We start from the raw sequence: 27,934 nt of genomic DNA, 5'->3' as shown, positions 1-27,934 counted from the left end.
GTACATGTGCACCTCGTGGCTATAGTGTAAGATTGGCCGACAGAGAATGTGTTTTCTACATTTACTAATGAAGATCACTTTTAGTTGGCTAACTTGTCCATTAGTTGTGATGGACTGTTGTTAGCATTGTCAGAAAAGATGAGATCATTCAGACTAGTGCTTAAGGATATGACCCTTTTGTCTGCCTCTGCAACGCTTAAAAGTCTTTTCTGGAATAGCCAGAGGGGAATAGAAATCGTGTTTACCTGTAAACTTGAAATGTTTAAACAAGACATTATTATGTCTGTTGCGACCAGAGTGGGCCATGAGTACTGGATCGATTGTGGCGAAAGATAGGCTCTGGGTGGGGGTATGCTGCCATAATGTGATATGGGGAATTCATTCATAGCCGACAGTACACGGGAGGAGGAGTTAGCTCGGAAGGAAATCTTGACCGAATAAGGGCCTAAAGGGAATAGCCATACTGATTGGGCCAAATCAACAAGGGGCAAAACAGGGGGAGGAAATTAAGGGCTTTTGGAGAATATAAAAGAGGGCAGCACAAGCAGCCTAGCGGGGGTTTTTGCTTCGAAGCACCTCCAGAAGAACAATAGAGGACGCAGATCTACCAAGACTACGGCGCTGTATAGCCCAAGACACGCCGAGTAGAGATTTCGACGCACCGGACTGCAGAAGTTCCTCTGCTCCACGCAGAGACGGGACGAAAATGAGGAAGAAGGCGACCGGCCTTTCCTGAATCAGACAGCTGCATCCTCCCGCTGACGCAGCGGTTGAGAGCGGGAGTGAGAGTACGCTGGTGACAGGAAATCACCCGTTTCGACCTCTCGTGCCCCGTACTTTGAAAGGAGCACGGTGGAGACTCGCAGGAGCACTGTGAAAGGCCGTCACTCTGGCTCCGGAGTACCACCGCTAAATTGTATGAGACCACAGAAGAGATACCCTTACGGCAGCTCACAACGAGGAGTGAGACTAGATACTGTCGAGGCTGAGTGGAGGAGACCTCAGTGCATACCTCAGTCGGGCTTACAAGCACGACGCGTCTAAATTGCTGTAGATGAAGCTGACATTCTCCCTCTCCCTGAAACCAACAGAAGAAGAAGTGCCATAATTCAACGTTCATTAGTCATCTTAAGGACTGCGAAGTTATTGATATTATCTAGTCATAGGTCCTCATTTATATTAACCTAATATAGTCAATTTATGTTGTGTTATATGTGAATCATTATTTGGCAAATGAGCTGTACTTTAACATTTTCCTGCATTAAAATAACCAAATCGTAAGTTAATCTCTCATGTCATTCTTTGGTACAAAGTCTTTTGAAGGTAAATTGTTAGGTAGTTCCCCTTTCTGCTTAGAAATAGTTCTATAGGTTGTTACAGTTTTTCCACCTAAAACTTATGTCCCGGGGGCCAAAACTGGCCACTAAAAGGTACTTCTGACAACAACGAAACCAAACACAAGGCAAGCTGCTAAGACTGAGGGGGTCGAGGTGAGTGTCTCCGGAAGTTGGTGTCTCGACGGTGATCTCACAACGGCGGAAGCGGGGCAGACCTCACAGCAGTAGAAGTCAGACATTATTGCCGAAGCAGCTTAAGTAGTTCTCTGGGCCTCAGAAGTGGCAACGCCCACTGAGGCATAAGGAGATAGGACCCTTTAATTGGAGAAGCTGTTGAATTACTAGGTTTCGACACATGGCGCCCAACGTGTTTGCAGGAGGGAGTAAAAAGGAGTATCTGCAGATGCTCTGAGAACTCTACTGCATTAAGAACCCCGATAGCCGCAGAGGCTACTGAACATTTTGTGCCGGAAACCTGAAGAAGCATTCTACACGGAGTGGAAGACGCTTCACTGGGTGAGATAAACTACACGGAAGTTGAATCACTCGGTCTGAGCCAGCCTTGCAAAAAGAAGGCGGAGCCAGACACTAGCAGCAGATGTGAGTGTACCTCGCAAGAGAAGGACAAACTGAGTTGCTACGAGACACAACGGCTAAGACCCACACCCTCACCTACATCCGGAAGGTAAGAGGCGGTTGGGGATAGCACCTAGTGCCAAGCCAACCTTTAGAAATAGTTTCACCTTCAGCTTCCCAATGGAGGAAGTAAAACAGCTTGACGAGCAGAGGCAGCACGAGGCTGAGACGGGGCAGGACAACGTCAGCATTAATGCTGGACCGTCTGGAGCAGAGCTGGAGGTAGAAAGGACAGTAGAGATCGACGGCGACGACAATACGGATACAGAACAGACTGATCCGCCGACTCTTGGAGTCAGCTATCACCTTATCCCTTGGGGTAATGGATGGAGTAGCTGGGAAGGGTTAATTCGGGCGCATGTCATTGAGCGCTGCCCGAGATTGGACGCCGAGGAAGTGGGCAGCATAATTCACAGATGTTGTGACAACCAGGAAATATATCAAACTCCAGCAGTCCTGGGGAAAATCGTGGTGAGAGTAGCCCCCTCCCCCGGACCAAGTCAGGACAAAAACAACATCAAACGATGGATCGAGTGGGCTCTATCGGAGCTACTAATCAAAGGACCAGGAACACAGATACTGATAGAGACTCTGGTCAGCCCCAGCCATGAGTTGGATGCGATCGTGAAAATGATCGCCAAAACATGTGGTATCAACTTCCTGTTGATGTCTGCTAAAACTAAAGCCGCACCAAGATTTAGAGCACATGCAGATCTGCTCGGACGGTTGGCGGCATTACGGGAGTGTGTGGTGGAGTCGCGTCCTTCGGAGAAGGCTGGTGCTGGCTCCCTAGTGGCAGATGAAGTGTACCAGTTAAGTTCTGATGAAAGTTACTTGGGGGAACTTGGGAAAGCCCTCAATAATACCAGTGACGAGGGGGAACGTATACCTCTTCCCTTAAAGCTGGAAAGGGTTTCTCAAACCCCCCAAGTGGTAAAGGAATGCCTGGAGCAAAAATTCAGAGGTGGTGGCGCTCCTCTGCCACGGTGGGCTTTGGAACGCAGTACCCAGAAAGAACGACCACACGCTTCCAGTGGGAACAAGAACAAATTGGACAGCATGGAAAAAGGGAAGGTGAAGGAGGCGCTGGCGGCCACGGCAGGAGGAGAAAGCAGCACATCCGAATGGCTACCTGCCTTATCAGCCCTGCCAGCTGGAACGACAAAATGGCAAAACCAAGCCGGGCTAGTTATGTATAACTACATCGGTGAGCCTTGGGACATCGAAGGCCATGCTCTAATGGTCCTGGTGAATCCTGAACTAGTCCCATATGACATTACCTTCCGTAACAAACTCTTCCAGGAAGCTGGAAGAGAGTATGGGTCGGAATGGAATGCGAAGCGAGCGGCTTGTAAAGACGCCGACACGGATGGAATTGTGGTAATCAGTGGAGGCACTTCAAAATACTATTCAATTCTGCATGTGCCATGTGAGGGCTACCAAGAAGGTGATGACACGCCGAGCTACAAAGATTACTTGGCAAAACTCTTGGTCGAGGGCATCAAGTTTGCAAATTTGCTTGGTTTTGTAAGAGTGGTATTCTGTGCAGAGGCTGTCAAGTCAAACGGCCTGCATTGGACCATGGCAGAGGATGCTATAATACGAGCTGGCCGCCAATATATGATCGAAATGGCAGGATGGACGGTCTTACGGGAGCTTGTGGTTGTAACCTCCAAAGTGCAACAAGAAGAAAGATCTACAAAAATATCCCAGAGCCTTAGACAACTAGAGGAGGCCAGAAACTGGCAAGTGGATTGTGTGAAAAAGCTGGATGGGCCTGAGGTTCCTGGCCACAAGATACGAGTGGCAAGGTCACTGAGCGCTTCCCCACTCGGCAGCGGTAGGAGTATGGGAAGTGTGAGCTTAGAGGCTTGGGAATCGGAAACGCAGGGGCCAGTTATGAGAACGTCAGCCGCGAACTCACCTGTTGGTGAAGGAGTACCCCCTGGTGGGACTGGAGGACGACCAGTGCCAGCCGGCCCCACGGGGCTTGGACATGTGGAAGGTGTAGCTCCCATGCGATACACATATGCACCTGAGGGCGAGAGAGTAATCTTCCACCAGGAGAGTGGCGTTGAAGACCTGGGAGAAACCCTGGAACAAGGGGTGTTTGAAGCCAACGTGAGCATGCCCTCCTTGCGATCCCTACATCAGGAAAACCCGGCAGCAAACTTTCCACTAAAAAGATCGATAAATCGTGTGGAGAAGAAAAAAGAAATGATATATGCTATAGGAGAAGCCTCGATGAGAATCGCCCGAGATGCCTCCTGTGGCTATCTGGAAACGAGTGATGGACGAAGGAGCTATGTTCCTGAGGTTGATCAAAAAGAGTACGAGGTGCCGCAATCCTGGAAAAACAACCTAGAGCAGGAACACTCTTTGGTGATAAGAGCACCATATCGGGAGTGGGCGAATTTCCTTATGTTACCCACCTACGGCTCCCTGAGGAATTGTCAGCGGTTGACTAACAATTTTCGGCATGCATTCCTGACTGTAGCGTACGATGTGATGGTCAGGAGGCTTAAAAAGGCGGCTTATAAGTCATCCTTGGAGGTGCTAGAAGGCGCAAAGTCTGGAATATCTGACAGTGATGGCGAACAACTCAAGAAGTCGGTAAGGCTGCCCAAGGAAGGGCCACTAAACAAGCCAGGTCCTGAACCAGCAACTACAGACAGAAAGCGTGACCCGGTGCGATCAGACTCCTACCCATTTGTAGAGTTCCAAAAGATCAAGATGCTTGTGCCTGATCGGCACCCCGACCAGAGCTTGCAGGACTACCTGAAAAAGAATTGGCAGGTTGTGAACGGTTGTACACAAACAGAGGAGGCCAAACGCTTGTGGATGACTAACGCCACTGGGGATGCCGAGGCTATGAACGAAAGTGCGGAGAGTCATTATAAGCGGGTGGTTTTGGACCACTTGGAAGATGAAGATGCACAAGTTGGAAGGGCTCGCAGGAATTTGGGGGAAGGATTATCCTTAACCCAAGTCTGGTATAAACTGAGCCAATCAGTCCCTCGAGGCAGGAGAGTCCGAGTGTTGAGGAAAGTCATGGATGGCATGGAGTATGAGATGGACTTTGCAGAGCTGGACCCAGCGGCAGGAACATCGGAGGAAATTGAGGCTGTCGTAAGAAAGTGGGATCTAAAGAGGCAATATCATCAAGAAAAGCTGAGTAAAGGAAACAAAGGGGATTCCCAGAATGATCGAGGACAGCAAAAAAATCAAAAAAGCAATCCTCAGAAGGGTCAGAACAACGGACGGAGACCATCCTCCTCGTTGGGGCAAGGTCCGCCCCCTAAAAGTAACAAAGAACAAAAAGAGGATAAGAAGCCAGAGGACAAGAAACCTGGCTACCTACCTCCAGAAGAATACAACAAGCTCACGCAAGAGCAAAAATCTGCCCTTCGCGCTGCTCGCCAGATTGCGGGAAGCGCTGAACAGCAGCACTGATGGACATCCAGGCGCGGGTCACCCTAGATAATGTCTACCGGATACGAGACCAACTTTACACGCAAGTGGAGGGTGTGCCGTATCTTGTTGATTCTGGGGCAGAGGTATCAATGACTCGCAGAAGCCTGACATCAAAAGGTTGCCTCAAAGTCATGATGGCGGACCAATCCATAGCAGAAATTCCGTATGGAGTATGGAAAGGAGTTGTATGGATTTTGGGAGCTTATAATCTGATAACGATAAAAGATTTGGAAGAACTAAATAAACCCTCTAGAAGACGCAAGGGCTTGGGAAAAAGGCTGAAAGTACTGCACGCCCGATTGATTACTCTGCCGTCAACTGCGGACACACCACAGACACTCCCATGGCATAAGCCGGTGGACGTGCCTGCCGTGATTGATCAAAAGGTGGCAGAAAGCGACTTAACGCAAGCTGGGAAGGAAAGGCTAAAGGAAATCCTTTCAAAGGCCAATGTGGCGAGATTTAAGAATGATACAGGAGATTTGGGGGAAAATTACGTTTACTCCATACTAGGAGGAGTGCACCCACCTGTACGGCAGTATCCGCTGAACCCAGCTGCTGTGGAAGAAATGGACACAATCGTGCGAGAATTAACGGCATTGGGCGTCATTAGGAAAGAACCTAACCCGATTACAAACAGTCCAATACAAGCAGTAAAAAAGCCAGAATCGTCAGGAGGTGGATGGAGACCTGTGGTTAATTTCAAGGCATTAAACCGTCGCACCCTCTCGGATCGGGTGAGCCTGATAAATCCTCAAGGGACCTTGAGGACTTTAAAGTTACAACCCTTCAAGTCATGCATCGACCTAGCAAACGGCTATTTTTCTGTGCGCTTGGCGAAGGCTTCACAGGCTAAGACAGCCTTCAGTCACAGAGGATGTTCATACGTATGGTTAAAAATGCCGATGGGAGTAAAAACGGCACCCGCTTTCTTCAGTAGAACGATAATGAACATCCTGGACGGCCTGGACACTACTGTCTACATCGACGATGTTATGATTTGCGATAAGGAAGAGACACTGCATTTGGACCGCCTGGAACAGGTCATCAAACGGTTGACGGACGCGGGATTGAAGCTGAACCTAAAAAAATGCCAGCTTGCACGACACACAGTGAACTACTTGGGATTTGAGGTTTCCTCAGACCTAGGCGTGTCTGATGGTTATCGCGCAAAGTTGCTGAAGATTGAGCCTCCGAAATCAATAAATGATCTACAGAAGATTTTGGGGCTGTGCAATTATGTACGAGACCATGTGCCACATTTTCAGAGATTCGCACGTCCATTGTACGGGAAGCTAAAGAAACACGCTTCTCTTTCTGGTTGGAACTGGACTGCGGAAGACCAAGGAAATTTACAGGCTCTACGAGAAGCTATCAATGGAGCAATGCGGTTGGAACCAAGGAGCACCACCGCTAAACTAGAGGCTAGTATTTTCTGCGAGGAAGATGATGCTATGGTAAAAGTATGCAACCATGGAGGGGGTCTTGTGGCTCTTTGGAGCTATACTTTATCATCAGTAGAGAGAAAGTTCCCCCTAGCAGAGAAAGAACTTGCTGTTCTGGCACGTTACTGGAGTGTCCTGAAAGAGTTGGCACAGGGACAAGACATACGTGTACACACACAGAGCGCTGTGCATCGTCTTCTTCGCAAAGCCACTGTTGAAAACTCAAAGGCCAGTAATCAAAGATGGTCGGCCTACGAGTATTTCTTATGTGATGATCAACTCGATATTGGACCCGAGAAACGTGAAACCCCTAAAAAGGGCGTCAACGTCAGTGAAACTGACGCAAAAGAGCATGAATGGATTGTGTATACTGATGGATCCAAAAAAGGACCCGACGAGACTGCTTACTGGGGCTACATCCTAAAGCACAAAGGGGTTGAAATTACACGGAAACGTGGAAAAATTCCTGGCAGTGCTCAGGCTGGAGAGGTAATGGCGGTACTGGAGGGTCTATTAGAATGTGAACAACGGAAAGTAAAAGAAGTCCTTGTTGTCACAGACAGTTACTATTGCGCTCAAGCACTTAAGGAAGACTTGTCCATTTGGATGGAAAATGGATATGAAACTGCTAAAGGGAAGAAGGTTATGCATGAAGAATTGTGGCAGAAAATTTCTGAATTGAACATGTTCATGCAGATTGACGTGTGCCATCAGAGGGCACACGTCAAAACCGGGAAGCATTGGGCAGAGAATGATGAGGTGGATCAATTTGTCCAGATGCGAAAGGTTGTTGTGATTGGCACCAAGGAATGGGAGGAGTCTGCAAAAGGCAGGATAGTCCCCCAAAATAGTGTGGAGGACACGGTCATGGCAGTGCATGAGGCCCTGGGCCATGTGGGCCTTGTCCCAACACGGAGAGAACTGGAACGGTTGCGGCTCTATGTCCCAGAAAAATATGCTCGGAAGGTGGTGAAGTCCTGTGAGACATGTGGCCGTTATAATGCGGGACAAAGAGGCAAAAGAACTGCTGGTCTCACAATTAAAAGTACTATACCATGGGGTTCTATATGTATGGACTTTGCAGGACCAATGGGAGTGAACGGACGCAAGGGTGAAAAATATCTGATCGTTCTGGTTGACTCTATGTCCGGATATACCATCACGAAACCAGTTAGAAGTGCCAACGGTAATGCTGTGGTATCTATGTTGGATCAGACGTGCAGCATTATTGGAGTACCAAAAGAGCTACGTACGGATAATGGCACACATTTCCGCTGTGCAGCAGTCACACAGTGGTGCGAACGTCATGGAGTAATACGTGTCTATTCCCCTCCATACACACCCTCTAGCAATGGAGTTGCGGAGAGGTCAGTGGGACTGGTTAAGGCATGGATTGCAAAGAATTCTAACGATCGTGATTGGAGTACAAAGACGTTGGAGTTAGCTAGAGCGCTGAACGATAGATTTCGTGTGGGCCGAGAGACTCCCTCACATGAGCTGAACGCCCGCCCCTTCACTACAGAGGAAGTGGGGCGGAGCCAACCAAATAAGTCTGACGTCGATCACTCTCACCGTTCATTCACAAAGGGACAGAGAGTGTGGATCAAGGCTCAGGGCCTGTCGACGGGATCCGCTGTGAAAGCAAAATACGACAAACTTGACACAGTGGTGGAAATTTTGGACCGGAATACGGTGCAATTGAAGAAATCTGGGACTCAAGGAGTAGAGCAACTAAAACCAGTTTTTTGACTGACAACTAGGAACAACTATGGCGAACTTAGGAAACAACCTACCACCCTATATCAAAGTCGCTACGATAAAAGGGGTGGTTATCATCAGACGTGCCGCGACAAGGATTTTCGCAGGAAAAGCCCTGGGGATGTTGGAGTATGCGAAGTTAGGAATGATTTCGGAAGACTTGGAGACGTTGACGTGGAGTGACGTCAAGAACACCTGTGCCATATGTACAGCCCCTACTGGATTGGAGCTGAAGTGGCAAGGACAGGGGAAGGATAAGCCTGTCCAACTCATGCCGAACCGTTCAGAGTTCAAGGGCATGGAAACCAAGCCTGTGAAGGTTTTGGATGCATTTATCTGTGGAGACTGCAGACTGGCAGTTTCTCCCAGAATGGTTATACTTACTCAATGGTACTCCGGTGATGACAACGGTGCCATTGCTGAGTGTGGGTGCCGATGGGATGGTGTACGAGTACATGTATGTGGCCGTTGCATCACCCTCCAGAAAAGTGGCTGCCTAGTCCAAGTGGCAGGCGCAGATGGCTGGCAGGTGAGACGATTCTTGGATCCCATCCACATTGTAGCCCCGACGCTATCGGGAACAGTGGACCTGCCTGGTTCAAGCACGGATGACTCAAGCGTTATCCCTGGGTTTCCTGGGATTTTCAGCCAGCGCAAACAGGGCAAACTACAAACCCTGGAAAGAAAATGGAAGGATATTCTGGAGATGAACTGGCCTAACTTACTCTACATAAATCTGGCTCCAGGTCCCATGTGTCCTCCTGTTCATTCGTCCATTAAAGTTTATCCAACCTCTTTGGATGACACATTAGTCATTACTGGCTTCTGTGCTACGGCCTTGGAGGCTCAATACGGTGTCCTGTGCACGTGGTACCAACTTCTGCTGACTATTTTCACTGACAGTGAGAATCGGCCTTTTGATCTTGGCCCGATCCCGGTAGAGGAGGGGGTTAGAAGCAATACCCTCTACTATAACTGTACTACTCTCGACGCATGCGGTCGTAACGCTGCTTGCACTCGAGGGAGGTACAGGGACTTCCTCATCGGTTCAGCGGAAGGAGGGAGGGCTGAAGCTGTGCTTGTTAGAGTTACGGTCAAAACAGTGCTCGTACCATACGAAGGAGTATTCTCGATGGGTGTGGAGGTCACCCCGATCGCTCAAGACTGCGAGGAACGACGTAACGCGCCACGGGGCTGGTGGGATCGTTTCTTCGACTGGGCGTTTGGACCATGGCGGAGAAGGAGCAGTATGCGGGAGTAGCAGGGATGCAGTTGCGTCCTCCTGCACGGCGGCTTCAGGAGGAAGCAAGGAGGGGGGAGAGAGAAGAGGAACGCCCCTGCTACATAATATTAGGACCAACTAAAATTAAATTGAATTACCCGAAGAAGGATTTTGATTATATAAAACAAAACGCAGTAACAAGGAATTACTTTTGCTCCACTGGCTTCTACAGACGACCGTCAGATATCACGGTTGGAAAACCCAACAGACCGCATGAGCTTGAACTTGTGGGACCATATAACGGAGCGCCACGGTGTCCATCCAGAATGCCGTGGATACTTAATACGGTGTATTTCACCGTAAAAGGAAAATTAATAAAGTTAAGATGGAGCCCAAACTATGAAGATCCTTCACAAGAAGACTTTGTTGAAATTTGCATTGCATCCTATATGATGTGGACATCCAGCCCAGCCATGAGCAAAGTCTTGGCGGAAAGAATTAAGAAACCTACCCGAACGACAATTGAAAATCAAACAGTGCCGTTGAAAGTGGTAAAACATTATTACCCGCAGGAAGGGAGCATGGAGGGGTTGAAAGGTCCAGTTGGATGCTGGGAAACAAACGAGCCGATCCGCTCGGATGTTTGGGGGAAGGTTGTCGAATTGGTGGATGGATTCGGAGAACCAGTGTATGCAGAACTGATCAATGTATCTGGTTGTATCTGTGATAGGTACAACCGTGACTGGGAGAGGATGAAAAGAATCGCTAGGGATGAGGGCAAGATGGAGAGTATCGGTCCAATGCAATACACTCGTCGTATTGAAGTGAGATACTTCAAGTACATGTGGAAAGGCCTGGATCCGGCGCTTCCGGAATGTTCCTGTTTCAAGGGAGTTGATGGGGGGAAACGCCCTCCTAAGTTATGGTTCCAGCTCATGAAACAAAGGATCGCGCCCCCAAAAAAGATGAGGGCTCATGTGAGCCAACCAATAGTAGGACTGCTGGTCCCCACCCCCGAGGAGGGGGAGGAGCCGGAGGACTAAAAAGCGAGAAGATAACCCCCCTGCTCCAACAAGGATAAGTCGACAAGAAACACCAAAGGAGGAGCAGGGATGGGAGAGGGCTTATCCAAAGCTAAGATAATCTTATGGCTAGCCTTGGGGTTAGCAGGATTGGTCGTTGGATTTGTCTTGCGTCTTCTATTGAGTAACCAGCATGTAAAAATAAGGCATGCTAATACCAGGACTCTGAAACTGACCTGCTGGACGGTGGAAGAAGAATGGATAAAACTAAATCTAACTGTGGATGATTGGAAGGAGCTGGATCATCTTCAGAACAACAGTGAAGCTGCCATCCCTGAGGTTCAGAGATGGGTTGATTCACACCCACACTACAAAGATGGAAGTACCCTTGTTGACATATCAGCACAAGGTGAACAATTGGTCCTAAGGTTGCTCATACCACAGAAGCTGGTGACAAGGGAAGTCAGAGTCAACTATGTGCAGACAGAAGAGAGCAGACCATCATGGTATTATACGAAGGCCTGCGTTACCCAGAGAAATCTAACCTACTGGGCAAATGAAGTAATACTCCCGGCAGAGGAACACTGGGAAACCTGCATGAAAATAGTACCACGGAACACGGTGTTCTTTGGGTACTTGAACCTGACATGCGAGGATGATGCCAGTACTGGTTCAAGCAGTATACAACGTACTACCCAGGGCATGCCCACGGAAAATTCTACTTCCAAACGAGGAGGTAATGCTGACAGTGAAGAATGTATGCAGGAGGAAACGTTGAAGCTGAACCCATGTTATTGGAATTTGGGACCATTGACCTGCAATGGAGAGCATTTTGTGGTACTCAGCTATGTACAAGAGAACAATGAGGGCTCCGTAGGGCAGCCACCCAGAATGGGGAAGATTCTATTTGATGAATGGCTGAATAAATCATTGCCCTGGATCTATACAGAGTCATTAACTCACCTGACTGTGAGCTATGTACAGAAGTCAACTAAAAAGAGATCTACTGGGGGGGCCATGATAACAAAAGGTCCTCTGAAGACAGAAATGTATGTGCAGAGAGTGCCCACCCCAGAAGAATTATGGTCAGTACCAAGAAATGACTTTTCCGAAATTGATCGGTGTGTACTGAATCGCATGTACGAAAGATTGCATGGCAAGGAATACGCGTGGGACGAGCCAAGAACGTATGCATGGGCATCTCCCCGCTGTGACATCTATCAGACAGGGATATGGGAGACAGGATACTGGAAGTACAACTGCTCCAGGACGAAAGCCCAGGGGACGATGAAAGGGGTATTGGAACAATGGCCTCTCGTTTGGGGTAAAATAACCTCAACACGACCCTGGTGGGGGCTGCAAAGACAGGAAGTGGAAGCCTGGGTGCTCCCGTGCCTGAAACTGACCACCAACTATTGGGTGAAATATCAATTTCTGGCAACCATGTACTCAGCGGCGGATGGTGTCGCTAGTTTTTTTGGTTGGACAGGCGTACGCCCATCGGTGGTAATGACCCCACGTCCCTGGAAAATGATGTGTAATCTGGAGGAAACGGTCTGTGAAGTCTCGTTGGCAAGACAACCCTGCACAAAGCTGACCAACTGGGAGAAAACCTGTGCAAAATGGTATAATGGTCACTATAAGGACTACGAGCAGGGCGTGGTGTGGGAAAAACACCTAAGACCAGACAGTGGTGCTGTCGAGTGGCGGAGAGGAGATGTCACCGGAGACAGCGGGTGTAAAAAAGACCTGTTAGGGTCTATGAGGAGGCGAGAAAAGCCTCTCGGGGCAACCGTCCCTCAAGTTAATCCAGCGGAACTAACCAGAATGGAGGGCCATGCCTTCAGGAAAAGTTTGTGTGATGGAGAGATGCTGGAAGGATTTGAATGGATGGGCCCGAACAAGATATATAACAACGGGAGCTGCCAAGAACCCACAGAGCACTGGCTACAATGTGGAGGAAGGGACTGTTATGTCTTGGAACTATATGGCAGGACCCTTACCGAAGGCATTGTGGAACTCCCGAAGGAAGTTTGGGAAGCGGCCGAAGACGGAGTGACTTTGATAGCAGACCAAGTTGGGCACACTATCAAAAAAATAGCTGCGTACGTGCTCATTGGACTCGGGGCGTTACTGTTGATAATGCTGAGCTTTGCATTTGTGAGGGCGTTCACTAGGTCAACAAGAACTGTGGCCAGAAGTGAAGGAGGATGGCGTAACGACGCTAGATATCCGGGTGAAACCGCCATGCAGCTCATATAGCGGAACTGAGGGTCACGGGGCTCATAGACTCACCGCTCTGAGTAAGGGAACAAGCAGACCTCAAGATGGGAATAGACTTTACTATGCCCGCCGCTAATAATACCGAAGCTAACGCCAACTCCACACCATGGTACCCAGGGCCGAAGGAGGAACTAACCGAATTTGTCACGGTGGAAATACTGTGGTTTTTCTACTCATGCACGGGCTTGTGGAAACACAACCAGGCATGGAGAGTGGTGACGATCATCAACGGCTTTTTCCAGGTGGGAGTTCAGAACATCTGGAGGAATGAGAATACGTACACCACCTCCTTCTTTGTCACCTACTTACTGTCAAGAGTGAAGATTGATACAACCAGGAGAGGACTGCTACGGGGTTCCGTCCTGGCAATCTGGCTCGCGTTGGACGTGGCGGCACTATGGTCGCGGATCGTATTCTGGGTACTGAAGGTGGTGGAAGGTGTGGTGGTCTGCATGATACTGCTATACTTTTATTCACAAGTCAAGCAGATGAGAACATCGCACAGTCCTTTCTGGGCTGTGAGGCTGGTCAGACTCCTGATTTGGGGATTTTTCTGGGGAGTCTTGAGCTTCCTCTGTCTAACCAAGCACACTGGAACCCTTCCCATAATCGTGCTCTTCATTATGTACGGGTATCTATTCCCCGTGCCTCGTCAAGAACCGGAAGTGGAGCAGCAGGACCACCGCCGAAGACCGTGGGACACGGTTAGCAGGATTTATGAGGAAGTTCCCTACTCAATATAAGCAACGAAGAAAGTGAGTCCCGGGGCCTGATCCAGTTGACAGAGAGAATCGCTAACTGGACATCTTTTATTTTTTCCATTTGATTTTTTGTATGTCAGCCACTATACAAGGCGTGACTTACTTTGCTACTCTACTTTGCTAGTTTTCCATTGCTGTATGCCTGCGATAGAGATTGCTGCCTGAGCCACTTGGATATGAAATTGTGGAAGAAAAACAGATTCATAGAAGATTGCGAAAGAGAACTGTTGCCCAAGCTGTGCCGGAAGTCACCAACGGCTGCAGGAGAGATTGCGCAAGAGAACTATGGACTAGGAAAAAAACAAAAAAAAAAAAAAAAAACAATTATATATATATGCAAAAATAAGAGTGACACATGGAGACGGGGGCTGTAGGGGAAAGTGTCTTTCAGTGATGACAGGATGTCTGGCGTATAGTGTGGACAGAGGTCACGAGGGGAGGCTGTTCACTGCTATAAAGGCATCTGCACCCTTGGATGAGAGACATTAAGACAGAAGGGTGTCAACATGAACCGATCGAGTCAAGTTATTGATGAAAACTCGGGGTGTGGCATTTGTAATACCACATTGAGATCGACCAAACATCTCTGGGATTCTCTGGTTGGCCTGTGGTGCACAAGGTGCTACCTGAGCTCCAACGACGGACTACAGATCAATGGGTTGATAAGCCTGAACGGGGAGGATACGCAGCTGCCAGAGACGCCAAATACGACGCTGAGGCATCTAGAGGGCCACTGGAAGCTTTTTTGGACTTCAGCCAGTCAAATGGTGTTTCCGAAATTGGTGGTGAAAGGGAACTGGATTCCTACCATCACGCGACAATGGAAGAATGATGAAGGACTGAGTATCATGTCCGTCCATCGCGAGGATGGGAGAACTCTCCTTCTTGGGCAGCCCAAGATCCCGATGCCCATCATGGAGTTCAGCAACGTTGAGTTGCAGCTGGGGGACTCCCTGTCTCTCTCTCGAGACCCGGAAATGATGGTCGCAGAGCCGGATGGCAATGCTGAGACCAACCCTGTGTCAACCGCGAAAGTAGAAAAAGAACTAGGAAGCGAGAAATCCCCGATTGCTCAACGAGTGGCTGAAAAGAATGGAGGGGCTACTCCTGGACCAGTCGCACCCGATTCAGGAAAAACACAGCGGCAAGGGTTAAACGTCAACAATGACCCAGAAGACAATGCCACTCCTGAAGTCGGGATGTCGAACCCAACTCCTCAGCTGGAGAGGCCGAAAATGGAAATGGCCCGACACCCGATTTGGCGAGACGAGAGGAAGGAGCCAGGGTGGAAAGGAAGGGGGCGTAGAAGGGATCGGGATGCGGCAAGAGCAGGTCAGGATCAAAGAAATATTGAGGGGCCAGGGGATTGGGGGCTTAGATTCAAAAATCGGGTTGGACATGGGTTAGGGAGAAAGGAGAAGGGGTATGGGAGAAGGGAGAGAGAAGGAGGGATGAGAAGTGGTGCGGATGAGGTCAGACCAAGATATGGAGGGACATTTCCACTGGTAAACAGAGTAGAGAGCCACAGAGAGCGCTTAAATATGAATCAAAACCTGGAAGAGGGGCAATTGCAAGACCGGATGGAGATATTTCCACCGGAGGACTTGACCTTTGATTAAGGAAAGCTCCTATAGTCTGAATTAACCTCATGGAGGGGGTGTCAGAAAAGATGAGATCATTCAGACTAGTGCTTAAGGATATGACCCTTTTGTCTGCCTCTGCAACGCTTAAAAGTCTTTTCTGGAATAGCCAGAGGGGAATAGAAATCGTGTTTACCTGTAAACTTGAAATGTTTAAACAAGACATTATTATGTCTGTTGCGACCAGAGTGGGCCATGAGTACTGGATCGATTGTGGCGAAAGATAGGCTCTGGGTGGGGGTATGCTGCCATAATGTGATATGGGGAATTCATTCATAGCCGACAGTACACGGGAGGAGGAGTTAGCTCGGAAGGAAATCTTGACCGAATAAGGGCCTAAAGGGAATAGCCATACTGATTGGGCCAAATCAACAAGGGGCAAAACAGGGGGAGGAAATTAAGGGCTTTTGGAGAATATAAAAGAGGGCAGCACAAGCAGCCTAGCGGGGTTTTTTGCTTCGAAGCACCTCCAGAAGAACAATAGAGGACGCAGATCTACCAAGACTACGGCGCTGTATAGCCCAAGACACGCCGAGTAGAGATTTCGACGCACCGGACTGCAGAAGTTCCTCTGCTCCACGCAGAGACGGGACGAAAATGAGGAAGAAGGCGACCGGCCTTTCCTGAATCAGACAGCTGCATCCTCCCGCTGACGCAGCGGTTGAGAGCGGGAGTGAGAGTACGCTGGTGACAGGAAATCACCCGTTTCGACCTCTCGTGCCCCGTACTTTGAAAGGAGCACGGTGGAGACTCGCAGGAGCACTGTGAAAGGCCGTCACTCTGGCTCCGGAGTACCACCGCTAAATTGTATGAGACCACAGAAGAGATACCCTTACGGCAGCTCACAACGAGGAGTGAGACTAGATACTGTCGAGGCTGAGTGGAGGAGACCTCAGTGCATACCTCAGTCGGGCTTACAAGCACGACGCGTCTAAATTGCTGTAGATGAAGCTGACATTCTCCCTCTCCCTGAAACCAACAGAAGAAGAAGTGCCATAATTCAACGTTCATTAGTCATCTTAAGGACTGCGAAGTTATTGATATTATCTAGTCATAGGTCCTCATTTATATTAACCTAATATAGTCAATTTATGTTGTGTTATATGTGAATCATTATTTGGCAAATGAGCTGTACTTTAACATTTTCCTGCATTAAAATAACCAAATCGTAAGTTAATCTCTCATGTCATTCTTTGGTACAAAGTCTTTTGAAGGTAAATTGTTAGGTAGTTCCCCTTTCTGCTTAGAAATAGTTCTATAGGTTGTTACAGTTTTTCCACCTAAAACTTATGTCCCGGGGGCCAAAACTGGCCACTAAAAGGTACTTCTGACAACAACGAAACCAAACACAAGGCAAGCTGCTAAGACTGAGGGGGTCGAGGTGAGTGTCTCCGGAAGTTGGTGTCTCGACGGTGATCTCACAACGGCGGAAGCGGGGCAGACCTCACAGCAGTAGAAGTCAGACATTATTGCCGAAGCAGCTTAAGTAGTTCTCTGGGCCTCAGAAGTGGCAACGCCCACTGAGGCATAAGGAGATAGGACCCTTTAATTGGAGAAGCTGTTGAATTACTAGGTTTCGACACAGCATCTACAGCGACAAAGACAGTGCAGTCATGTTGGAGCTCTCCAGCACATCTGGGATATACAGTATCATTTTAGACCAGAAAACCTGTGACTTGAAACACTTTTCTTCTGCTTCAGTCCACACCAGTCTGTCCCCTCTATCCTCTGCATCAAACTTCAGTGGGTGGGAGGTGTTGTCCATGATGGAGGTGAGCTTGGCTAACACCCTCCTGTCCCTCACCTCCTCCACAGAGTCCAGAGCAGAGGCCTGGTCACTCAGAAGGACCTCAGTCTCCTCAGAAGGTGGAGGCGACTTTGGCCCTTCTTGTCCAGGGCGTTGGTCCAGTTTATTGTTGAGGTGAACACCCAGGTACTTAAAACTGTCCCACCTCCTCAATGTCCTCCCCCTGGATGTTCAGTGTGTGCGATCGTGACTTCCTCCTGAAGTCGATCACCATCTTACTGGTGTTCAAGCACAGGTTTATTTTGTTTATTTGAGCAACAGATGCATACAGGTACAGTATACATATAACATACAGAATTATTCACAACATAAGAGGTTAGTGCTGGTCAAAGGGAGTAGGAAGAAGTTAGTTATAACTTATAAGGCCCAGGTGGTTGCGCTCACACCAGTCCACCAGTAGAAGTAGAAGTATAAAGTACTGTACAAACTACTCTAAGAAGTTAAAGTTCTTATAAAAGTTACTCAAGTTCATGCACTTGAGTAACTTAGTCCTCCCGCCTCTGGAATCGAACATATTATCTTGAATACAGACCGGATTGTGCTGAACCACCAGGAAATGTAGATGTTTATTCTATTGATTACGGCGTACATAAGCTTTAGCTTCAGCCTACTCCTCTTTTAGCTTCTGTAACTGAATAATGTTAATGTTGCAAAAACTTAAGAACGTAAACTGCTCAAAACAAACTAAACTAGTTTCAACTTGTTTCTTATGCAAATCTTCCAAATGTGCATTTAGAACCAGTTGACCACAGTTAATGACGTGGTTAAAAACAAATTTCCATAACTGTTGCAACTCAGAAAATACCCCTTAAAAAAAACCTTCAAGCTAACTTTATTGGAAAAGCTACTCAATGAAATACTTTAGATTAACTCTTCCTCTCTGTTGCAAGTGTTTGATAAACTTCCTGCAAACACAATTAGGAATAAACATCCTCTGAAATTGGCATTGCATCATGTTTGTTCAACGTTGGTGAGAGTGTTTTGGTTCAGTGTCTGTGGACCTTGTTAGAGACTCAAAAGAGAGGTCCATTACGCTCAGGGTCAACGTAAAAGCATCATGATGAAAGAGAACAACACCGTAATTATCCTCCAGGGACAAAGCGCTCCGGCCTGTCTCCGGAGTCTCAGGAGTCCGTCAGAGTGTGGGGATGGAGGGGGGAGGCCTCGGCACAAACTGATGACATCACTGCCACTCTCCAAAGTGACTACTGGCCCGAAAGTAAAGGGTCAGGAAGGTCACGTTGAACTGTCAGGTTGCAGTTTGGGATGGGGATTATTACCACGAGTCACCACTGGACGCGGCTGAAACCTTTTGTCACCAAACAAATCTTGCTTTGCCCCAAAAAAGTCACAAACAATGGATTTTTGTGATGAGGAGGTGATAATCCTCATCACATTTACATTTACTACAGTTAAAGGGATGATTCAGGATTTTTGACATAGGGCCTCATTTCCTCGTTATCCAGAGTGTTGCTGATTTCTGGAATTTTTGTGTGTGTAATTTCTGCAGTTCTTATATTTGAAGAGTTTCGTGGCGCTAGGCTAATGCAAGGCTAGTGCATGTCTATGGTATCAGCTAACCTGCATTGAAAACAGTGTGACCCGCTCCACAGAGCACCTGAGGCAAATCACTTATAACACCAGACTCACCATAGAAATGTCTGTGTCCATAGAGTCATGTTTGGAATATAACTGACCTGGATCACATGAATGATCACATTTTGAGGGACTATTTTCTAGCAGATCACTCCGCCGCCGCGTAGCATAAGACTGACTTGAGCTCTTTTGTAACCCATGGCAGTGTCAACAACTTCATTAATGTCCGCACAAACGTCGATAAAACACTCCCAGTCAGTGCATTCAGGCGATGCTTGGAGAGTAGTTATGCTGTCCTCATTCCAAACTTTAACAGTTTTCCGAGTCGGCTCCTGACGCCTGAACAATGGTTTGTACACTGGCAGTAGTAACACACTGCTGTGGTACGAAGCTCCAAAAGGGGGGAGTGACACGGATTTATAAGCTCCCGTGACTGAGCCATAACAAAGATCCAACTGCGTATTCCGTTGTGTTGTCGCGCACGTCACATATCGTTCATACGTTTTTAGCGTTTTTTCCAACTTACAATGATTAAAATCCCCGAGGATAAACTTGGGAGCATCCGGACTGATAGTGTCCATTTTATGGGTTACATCCGCGATCAGCTGAGCAGCAGCTGTAGCGTTAGCTTTCGGGTGGATATACACTAACGTAAAAAATGCTGAAATTCACGCGGAAGGTAAAATGGTCGAAGCGATATTGTCAGTAGCTCCAAATCAGCGGTACACAATTTCTCTCTCACTACAATTGTGTTGCAGTACCTTGGATTCACATAGAAGCACAATCCTCCGCCACGGCTTTTCCCGGTGGCCTCCGCCGATCGGTCCATGCGTATAGGGCATCCAAATCCAGTCAAGTTGAGGTCAGCGTCCAAGTCCTGCTCACTGAGCCAAGTCTCCGTAAAAGCGAGTAAGCAGGCATTTTTCACTTCATGTTTAAGAGTGGCGCATGCCTCCTACTCGTCTAACTTGTTCCTGATAGACTGTAAGCAAAACTGTAGGGAGGGGAGGGAGTTTATGGCGGTTTTCCACCTGGAGATATTTGAGTCTCCTGCGTACTCCCCCGCGTCTTCATCGTTTTTGGTGCTTTGCGGCAACCGACCTACAGAGCTCTGGTGGAATAGAGTCCGGTGATTCCGCGACAAGAGTTGAAGTCCGCAGAGAAAGAAGATGATCACGGCTGTACGTTAGCCTCCCGTTCACGCCATGTCCCTTCACGCCATGGCCATAGAAGTCCATAAACACCAGAAGTGCGCAAAGCAGTGCTTTGCCACGACACGCCAGTTTGTGCATAAAAACCCAGGTAGTTTGTTTCCACATAGAGGCAACTCAACAGATAGAGACAAACCCCAGCCGATGGCAAAAGCTGGATAAACTACAGCAGCTGTCCAGAGACAAACCACCTTCTTTACGGTCATTTTAGTGTGATAGTGAAGAGGCTGGCAGATGGCCACGAGCCTGTCGTAAGCCATGGCTCCCAGGATCGTGAACTCACATGAAGCGCATGTATAAATGATATATATCTGAGTGAAACATGAAGGTCGTGAGATAAAATGAGTGTCCGACAACAGATCGTACAAAAACCTGGGAAAGAAACCAGTGGAGCCGTACAGTGAGTTCACAGACAAGCAGCAGATAAAGATATACATCGGCTGGTGCAGAGATTTCTCCAGAATAATAGTGACGAGGATGATCATGTTTGCAGAGATTATTGTCAAGTAAATCAACAAGCACAGTATGAGAAATAGATATCGAAGGCGTCCATAGTCGGAAAAAAGTGTCAGCTGGAAATAGGGGGGATTCTGGCTGAAGTTCCTCATTTCTTTTTCTGGTCTACACTAGGCAGGTAAAGAGCAAAATATTCGACATTCACAGCAAGGACTTAGTTATTGTTGTGATGATCTCAACAAAAATGAGAAACTGTCCTCACACTCCACTGTCTTATACCTTTTCCACATAAGCAGAACCTCCCACAGAGAAGTCATGGCCTATAGTAAAATGGCCGTCCCCTGGAGCAAAGGAGGTTTCATAAAAAAAATGCATAATGCATTATTAGGATTTAGCAAGAAAAAACTTCAATAATGTTGGGCGGCACGGTAGCGCAGCGGTTAGTGCTCATGTTCACAGCTAGAAGGTCCCGGGTTTGATTCCCACCTGGATGGGGCCTTTCTGTTTGGAGTTTGCATCTTCTTCCCGTGTTTGCGTAGGTTTTCTGGGTACTCCGGTTTCCCCTACCACTAAAAACACGTACAATAGGTTAGCCAGGTGTTTCTGACCATCAGCTTGGCTTCACATCTGGAGATGGGTCCCCGAGCACCAGGTTATGCTGGTTATGCTCCTACAGGTCGCTCCGGCAGCATTGAGGATGGGTCAAATGCAGAGAACACATTTTCCTACGGTGATTAATAAAGTATAACTTAGATATTGTGTATGATTATTTCATCCCTGGGTGAAGCTCTTCCGGAGGTGGGAGTTGAAGACCCCACTGACAGAGGGATCCGCCAGACGTTCCCAACAGACGTCTTTCCCCATTCTGTGACCGATGCACCCACAGTTCATATCCACATAAAATTAACTTAGAAGAAGAAGAACTTTATTTATACAGCGCCTTTCACAGACATATAGTCACAAAGCGCTTTACATGAGACACACGACTACGCGACTACACACGTCTGCGCCAACGGACCCTCTGACACCACCACACACACACACACATCATTCATCCTGGCCTTATGTCCATGTTTTTAGTGGTAGGGGAAACCGGAGTGCCCGGAGGAAACCTACGCAGACACGGGGAGAACATGCAAACTCCACACAGAAAGGCCCCGTCCCTGGTGGGAATCGAACCCGGACCTTCTAGCTGTGAAGCGAGAGCACTAACCGCTGCGCTACCGTGCCGCCCCACTTAAAATAGCAAGTATTCCACGAGAATAAAAGATCAGAGACACCAGAGAGACAGCCGGGTCGCACGCTGTGAAGCGCCCCCTGTCTTCGGAGAGCAAAAAAGTAAGGAGGGAAATTGTCAGGGTAGTTGTGTCGTCTGACCTCCGGCCGCGTGTCTCGGACACTCGGGTGAAGAGAGGGGCTGAGCTGTCAACTGATCACCACCTGGTGGTGAGCTGGATCCGCTGGCAGGGGAGGAAGCCGGTCAGACCTGGCAGGCCCAAGCGTGTTGTGAGGGTCTGTTGGGAACGTCTGGCGGATCCCTCTGTCAGTGGGGTCTTCAACTCCCACCTCTGGAAGAGCTTCACCCAGGGATGAAATAATCATACACAATATCTAAGTTATACTTTATTAATCACCGTAGGAAAATGTGTTCTCTGCATTTGACCCATCCTCAATGCTGCCGGAGCGACCTGTAGGAGCATAACCAGCATAACCTGGTGCTCGGGGACCCATCTCCAGATGTGAAGCCAAGCTGATGGTCAGAAACACCTGGCTAACCTATTGTACGTGTTTTTAGTGGTAGGGGAAACCGGAGTACCCAGAAAACCTACGCAAACACGGGAAGAAGATGCAAACTCCAAACAGAAAGGCCCCATCCAGGTGGGAATCAAACCCGGGACCTTCTAGCTGTGAACATGAGCACTAACTGCTGCGCTACCGTGCCGCCCAACATTATTGAAGTTTTTTCTTGCTAAATCCTAATAATGCATTATGCATTTTTTTTATGAAACCTCCTTTGCTCCAGGGGACGGCCATTTTACTATAGGCCATGACTTCTCTGTGGGAGGTTCTGCTTATGTGGAAAAGGTATAAGACAGTGGAGTGTGAGGACAGTTTCTCATTTTTGTTGAGATCATCACAACAATAACTAAGTCCTTGCTGTGAATGTCGAATATTTTGCTCTTTACCTGCCTAGTGTAGACCAGAAAAAGAAATGAGGAACTTCAGCCAGAATCCCCCCTATTTCCAGCTGACACTTTTTTCCGACTATGGACGCCTTCGATATCTATTTCTCATACTGTGCTTGTTGATTTACTTGACAATAATCTCTGCAAACATGATCATCCTCGTCACTATTATTCTGGAGAAATCTTTGCACCAGCCGATGTATATCTTTATCTGCTGCTTGTCTGTGAACTCACTGTACGGCTCCACTGGTTTCTTTCCCAGGTTTTTGTACGATCTGTTGTCGGACACTCATTTTATCTCACGACCTTCATGTTTCACTCAGATATATATCATTTATACATGCGCTTCATGTGAGTTCACGATCCTGGGAGCCATGGCTTACGACAGGCTCGTGGCCATCTGCCAGCCTCTTCACTATCACACTAAAATGACCGTAAAGAAGGTGGTTTGTCTCTGGACAGCTGCTGTAGTTTATCCAGCTTTTGCCATCGGCTGGGGTTTGTCTCTATCTGTTGAGTTGCCTCTATGTGGAAACAAACTACCTGGGTTTTTATGCACAAACTGGCGTGTCGTGGCAAATTCTTGTGTGGACACTACTCCCAATGATATTGTGGGCATGTATCTGACTGCTACGACTGTAATAATCCCTCTGCTGTTCGTGCTTTACTCGTACATGCGTATCCTCATCGTCTGCAAAAGAGGCAGCGCTGAGGTGAGAGGGAAGGCGCTGCAAACCTGCCTCCCACATTTACTGACCTTTGTAACCTACTCCTGCTCCGTGTTTTTCGAGGTGTCGCTGGCCAGATTTGACACAAATAAAATCAACCCAATAATCACAGCTGTTTTGTCAATGGAGTATCTGATCGTGCCTTCGATCAATAACCCTCTCATCTATGGGCTGAAGCTGCCCCTGATCAGAGCTGCCATCGCGAAACGTGTCAAGACGAAGTTATTCAGTAGAACTAAAGTGTGAGCTGTTGTGCAATTTTAGTCATGCTAAATATACAATTTGTTCATTTGTGTTATTTTTGTTAGGAATAAAAACACGGTCCACATAATAGAACGAGACTCTCTGCAGTCTGTCACAGTCAAGAAGCACAAATCTGCACTTGTCCATAAACCTCCATCATCAAACCAAGCTGCGGACCTTTCCATTTTGGACGGCACCACTAACTTAATGGTACTGGTTTGTTCATGTTTATTTTTCAGCTGGGACGACCATGTATATGTCAAAGGAAACTTTAAGCTTCATAAACTTAATATAAGAACAAAATTAAAGTGATTATCGTTGAAATTGAATTATTAGATAAGCCTCTTTGATGGAGAAGTAGCTCTCTGTCACTTTTGTTACATAAAAGTACCATGTAAAAAGCTTAGAGATCCCTAAATTACAATATGTAGGTTACACAGGTGCTTTGTCTTTGAGGTCATGTGTGGCTCAGATCCAGGAGTGTGTTTTTTCTTTATTAATCGTGAGTTAAAGCTTTCATTTTGACAGCCTTAATCTCAACAGAATTTTCCCTAAATGACTCAAGCAGATCCTCTGCAGAACTTCTCATCATCTGGTCACCACTAACTAACAATGATATCTATTAATAAACTAATATATAAACATTAAACACGGATCACTGGACTTTTCTACAGTAAAAATCCTTAGCTACATGACAGGCTTTTAGGTTGCATTGATATAAACGACTAAACTTGTGCATTACAAACACGTTAGATCAGTTATTCTTTACCAGCATTTCATGAACTAAAATCAAACACTTGGCCCTCCAGCTGTGGCCAGTTTGATTTGATTACTTTAGGTGATCCAGTCCTGTTTGTCCCAGACGTCATTTGTTGCCGCTAGTATTAGCATGCTGTCACTAGCAATAGCATGCTGTCACTAGCATTAGCATGCAGTTGGTATAAATAGCATGCTGTCGCTAGCATTAGCATATTGTTGCTAGCTGCTGCATTTTGCACAGCGATCAAAAACACTTTACGGAGGCTAAAACAAACTCAGAGATTCTCCGGGTTCGGTGCTTCTAAACGAGGCACAGCACGTCTATATTCACGAAGATGCAGTTGGTGAAAGTTGTGATTTTAATACGGTGAGAACAGGTATGGGTCTAGTATAAGATATTTGGAATCGATACCCAAACCGGCATCATGTAATTGGCAATATCGGCTCTGATACCGGTTCGGATTGGTGGGGATTTTCCAACGTTCTACCGGTCATCATTTTCTCATAGAGGACCTCAGCAAAAAATAATGACCGATGCCGGAGTTCGTACTTGTAATACAGGTCTTTCATATCTCTCCGTCTCTGCGAGAGAAGTCGGGGAATTGCTCGTGAAGTTAACGGGAGTCCGACTTTCCACTTACCCCGAGATTCACCACCATTCCTCCAACCGCACCTTCAACTAGGGATGCACCGATACCGATACCAGAATCAGGTATCGGGCCGATACGACATGCTTGTACTTATACTCGTACTCATTCATGAGGTCCCAATACCAGAAACCGATACCATTTGACGTGCGGCCAGCGCAGCTACGAGGCGCAGCTACGAGGTGCAGCTACGAGGCGCACCTCTCAGCAAAGGAGAGAAGGAGCAACAAACTGTAGAATTGTTTAGTGTAAACACAATAATCCACATAGAGCTGACTTTATTACAGACTGCGCTCTCTAAACCAGAGTCTGAGCTGGATTTAACCAGAGCTTAATGTTGTTAGAGCTGCAGCGTCTGCAGTGTTTACGACATACAGGCTAACGATGCTAACTCGCGGCTAGCAGTTTTGGCCATTCTGACGCCGTTTTATGCCCAGGGGTTTATTCATCTGAAAAACTAACCCAGAGACTAAAAGTCCTCAGAAAATCCAAATCAAAGACATACAGCATGTTTATATTGAGGGAAAATGAGCTGCAGCAGAACAATGAAAACGCTTTAGCTACTCGCTAAGTTACTACAAACACACGAGAAAATCTACAGGAGCTGAAGTAAAGACGAAAAGAGACCATTTAAGTAACATCTCAATACTATTGTGAAATAAAAACACATAAATGAATAAAGCTCAGGCATTGGGAGCTTTAGGACATGGGCTTTTCTGTCTATGATGGACAGAGCAATAAACATTAAAAATTATATTGAATGAAAAAAAAAAAAAAAATTGCATCAGCACAATTCTAATATAACTGCTCTTAAATGTGCCGCCTACTTTACTTAAGGAAATGTACATAAAGTACAAAAAGAGTAAATGAACTAACTACAAACCAATCTGCTGTGAAAAAAGTAAGAACGTTGAAGAAAATGCCTTGTACTCGTATCGGTATTCGGTATCGGCGAGTACTTAAATCCAAGTACTCGTACTCTTACCGATTTTAGAAAAAGTGGTATCGGTGCATCCCTACCTTCAACTAAGTAGCTCGGCTAGCTACAAGCCTAGCAAAACGTTGCCAAGCAACGCGCAAACCTTTGGAAACTATGTGCCGCAGAAATCATTAAATAAACCTTTCGGCCTTGATAAAAGTGTACGAAGTCTATGCTGTGTGTGTTCAGTTGGCAAATGGCCGTATAATAAGTGTAATGACCAGCGTTCAATACATTATCCCTTACACAAAACCCTGGCAGGTTCTGTCAGCCCATGACAGAAATCATTCGTCTTTGACTCTCCTACTTATTTAAGTTTATTCTTGCTAAATCCTAATAATGCATTATGTTTTTTTTTTTGTAGGTTTCCTTTGCTCCAGGGGACGACCATTTTACTATTGGCTCCTTCTTCTGTGGAGGTGGTTCTGTTTATGTGGAAACAGTATAAGACAGTGCAGTGTGAGGACAGTTTCTCATTTTTGTTGAGAGCATCACAACAATAACTAAATCCTTGTTGTGCATGTCCAACACATTGATCTTTAGACTCCTAGTGAAGATCGCAAAAAGAAATGAGGAACTTCAGCCAGAATTCCCCCTATTTCCAGCTGACACTTTTTTCCAACCATGGACGCCTACAATATCTATTTTTCATACTGTGCTTGTTGATTTACTTGACAATAATCTCTGCAAACATGGTCGTCCTCGTCACTATTATTCTGGAGAAATCTCTGCACCAGCCGATGTATATCTTTATCTGCTGCTTGTCTGTAAACTCACTGTATGGCTCCACTGGTTTCTTTCTCAGGTTTTTGTACGATCTGTTGTCGGACACTCATTTTATCTCACGACCTTCATGTTTCACTCAGATCTATGTCATTTATACTTACGCTTCATGTGAGTTCACGATCCTGGGAGCCATGGCTTACGACAGGTTCGTGGCCATCTGCCAGCCCCTTCACTATCACACTAAAATGACCGTAAAGAAGGTGGTTTGTCTCTGGACAGCTGCTGTAGTTTATCCTGCTTTTGCCATCGGCTCCGGTGTATTTATGACTGTTGAGTTGCCTCTTTGTGGAAACAAACTACCTGGGCTTTTCTGCACAAACTGGCGTGTTGTGGCAAATTCTTGTGTGGACACTACTCCCAATGATATCGTGGGCCGGTATGTGGCTGCTACAACAATAATAATCCCTCTGCTGTTCGTGCTTTACTCTTACATGCGTATCCTCATCGTCTGCAAAAGAGGCAGCGCTGAGGTGAGAGGGAAGGCGCTGCAAACCTGCCTCCCACATTTATTGACCTTTGTGACGTATTCCTGCTCGGTATTTTTCGAGGTGTCGCTGGCCAGATTTGACACAAATAAAATCAACCCAGTAATCACAGCTGTTTTGTCAATGGAGTATCTGATCGTGCCTTCGCTCAATAACCCTCTCATCTATGGGCTGAAGCTGCCCCTGATCAGAGCTGCCATCGCTAAACGTGTCAAGATAAAGTTACTCAGTAGATGCTGTCCACGCTTGTCACTTTAAAAAAGTGACAAACGTGAATACATACACATTGTTTATTTGTGGTAATTTGTGGTAATTGGAAAAAAAACGACCCACATAACACAGCTGAGACTCTGCAGTCTGTCACAGTCAAGAATCACAACACTGTGCTTGTCCATAAACCTCCATCATCAAACCAGGCTGAGGACCGTTCCATTTTGGAGGGCACCAGTACTTTAATGGTTGCCAAATTGTCT

At 47.0% G+C, this 27,934-nt stretch overlaps 2 protein-coding genes across 2 annotated transcripts in view; one reads left to right on the top strand and one right to left on the bottom strand.

Moving 5' to 3' along the window:
* The window catches only part of LOC306968079 (NACHT, LRR and PYD domains-containing protein 5-like), a 429,270-nt gene that overhangs the window by 260,876 nt on the left and 140,460 nt on the right, over nt 1-27,934 (bottom strand). The gene's annotated exons all lie outside the window — the stretch shown is intronic.
* Nucleotides 22,984-23,808, top strand: LOC306968344 (olfactory receptor 51L1-like; the record flags this gene model as incomplete). The annotated part of the gene is made up of 1 exon (XM_079563687.1): nt 22,984-23,808. One exon carries the CDS (start codon nt 22,984-22,986, stop codon nt 23,806-23,808), a length of 825 nt encoding a protein of 274 aa, XP_079419813.1.

This window comes from Gobius niger (assembly GCF_951799975.1).
Source record: "Gobius niger genome assembly, chromosome: 9".
Taxonomy (NCBI): domain Eukaryota; kingdom Metazoa; phylum Chordata; class Actinopteri; order Gobiiformes; family Gobiidae; genus Gobius; species Gobius niger.
This window is presented reverse-complemented; position numbering and strand designations above follow the sequence as displayed.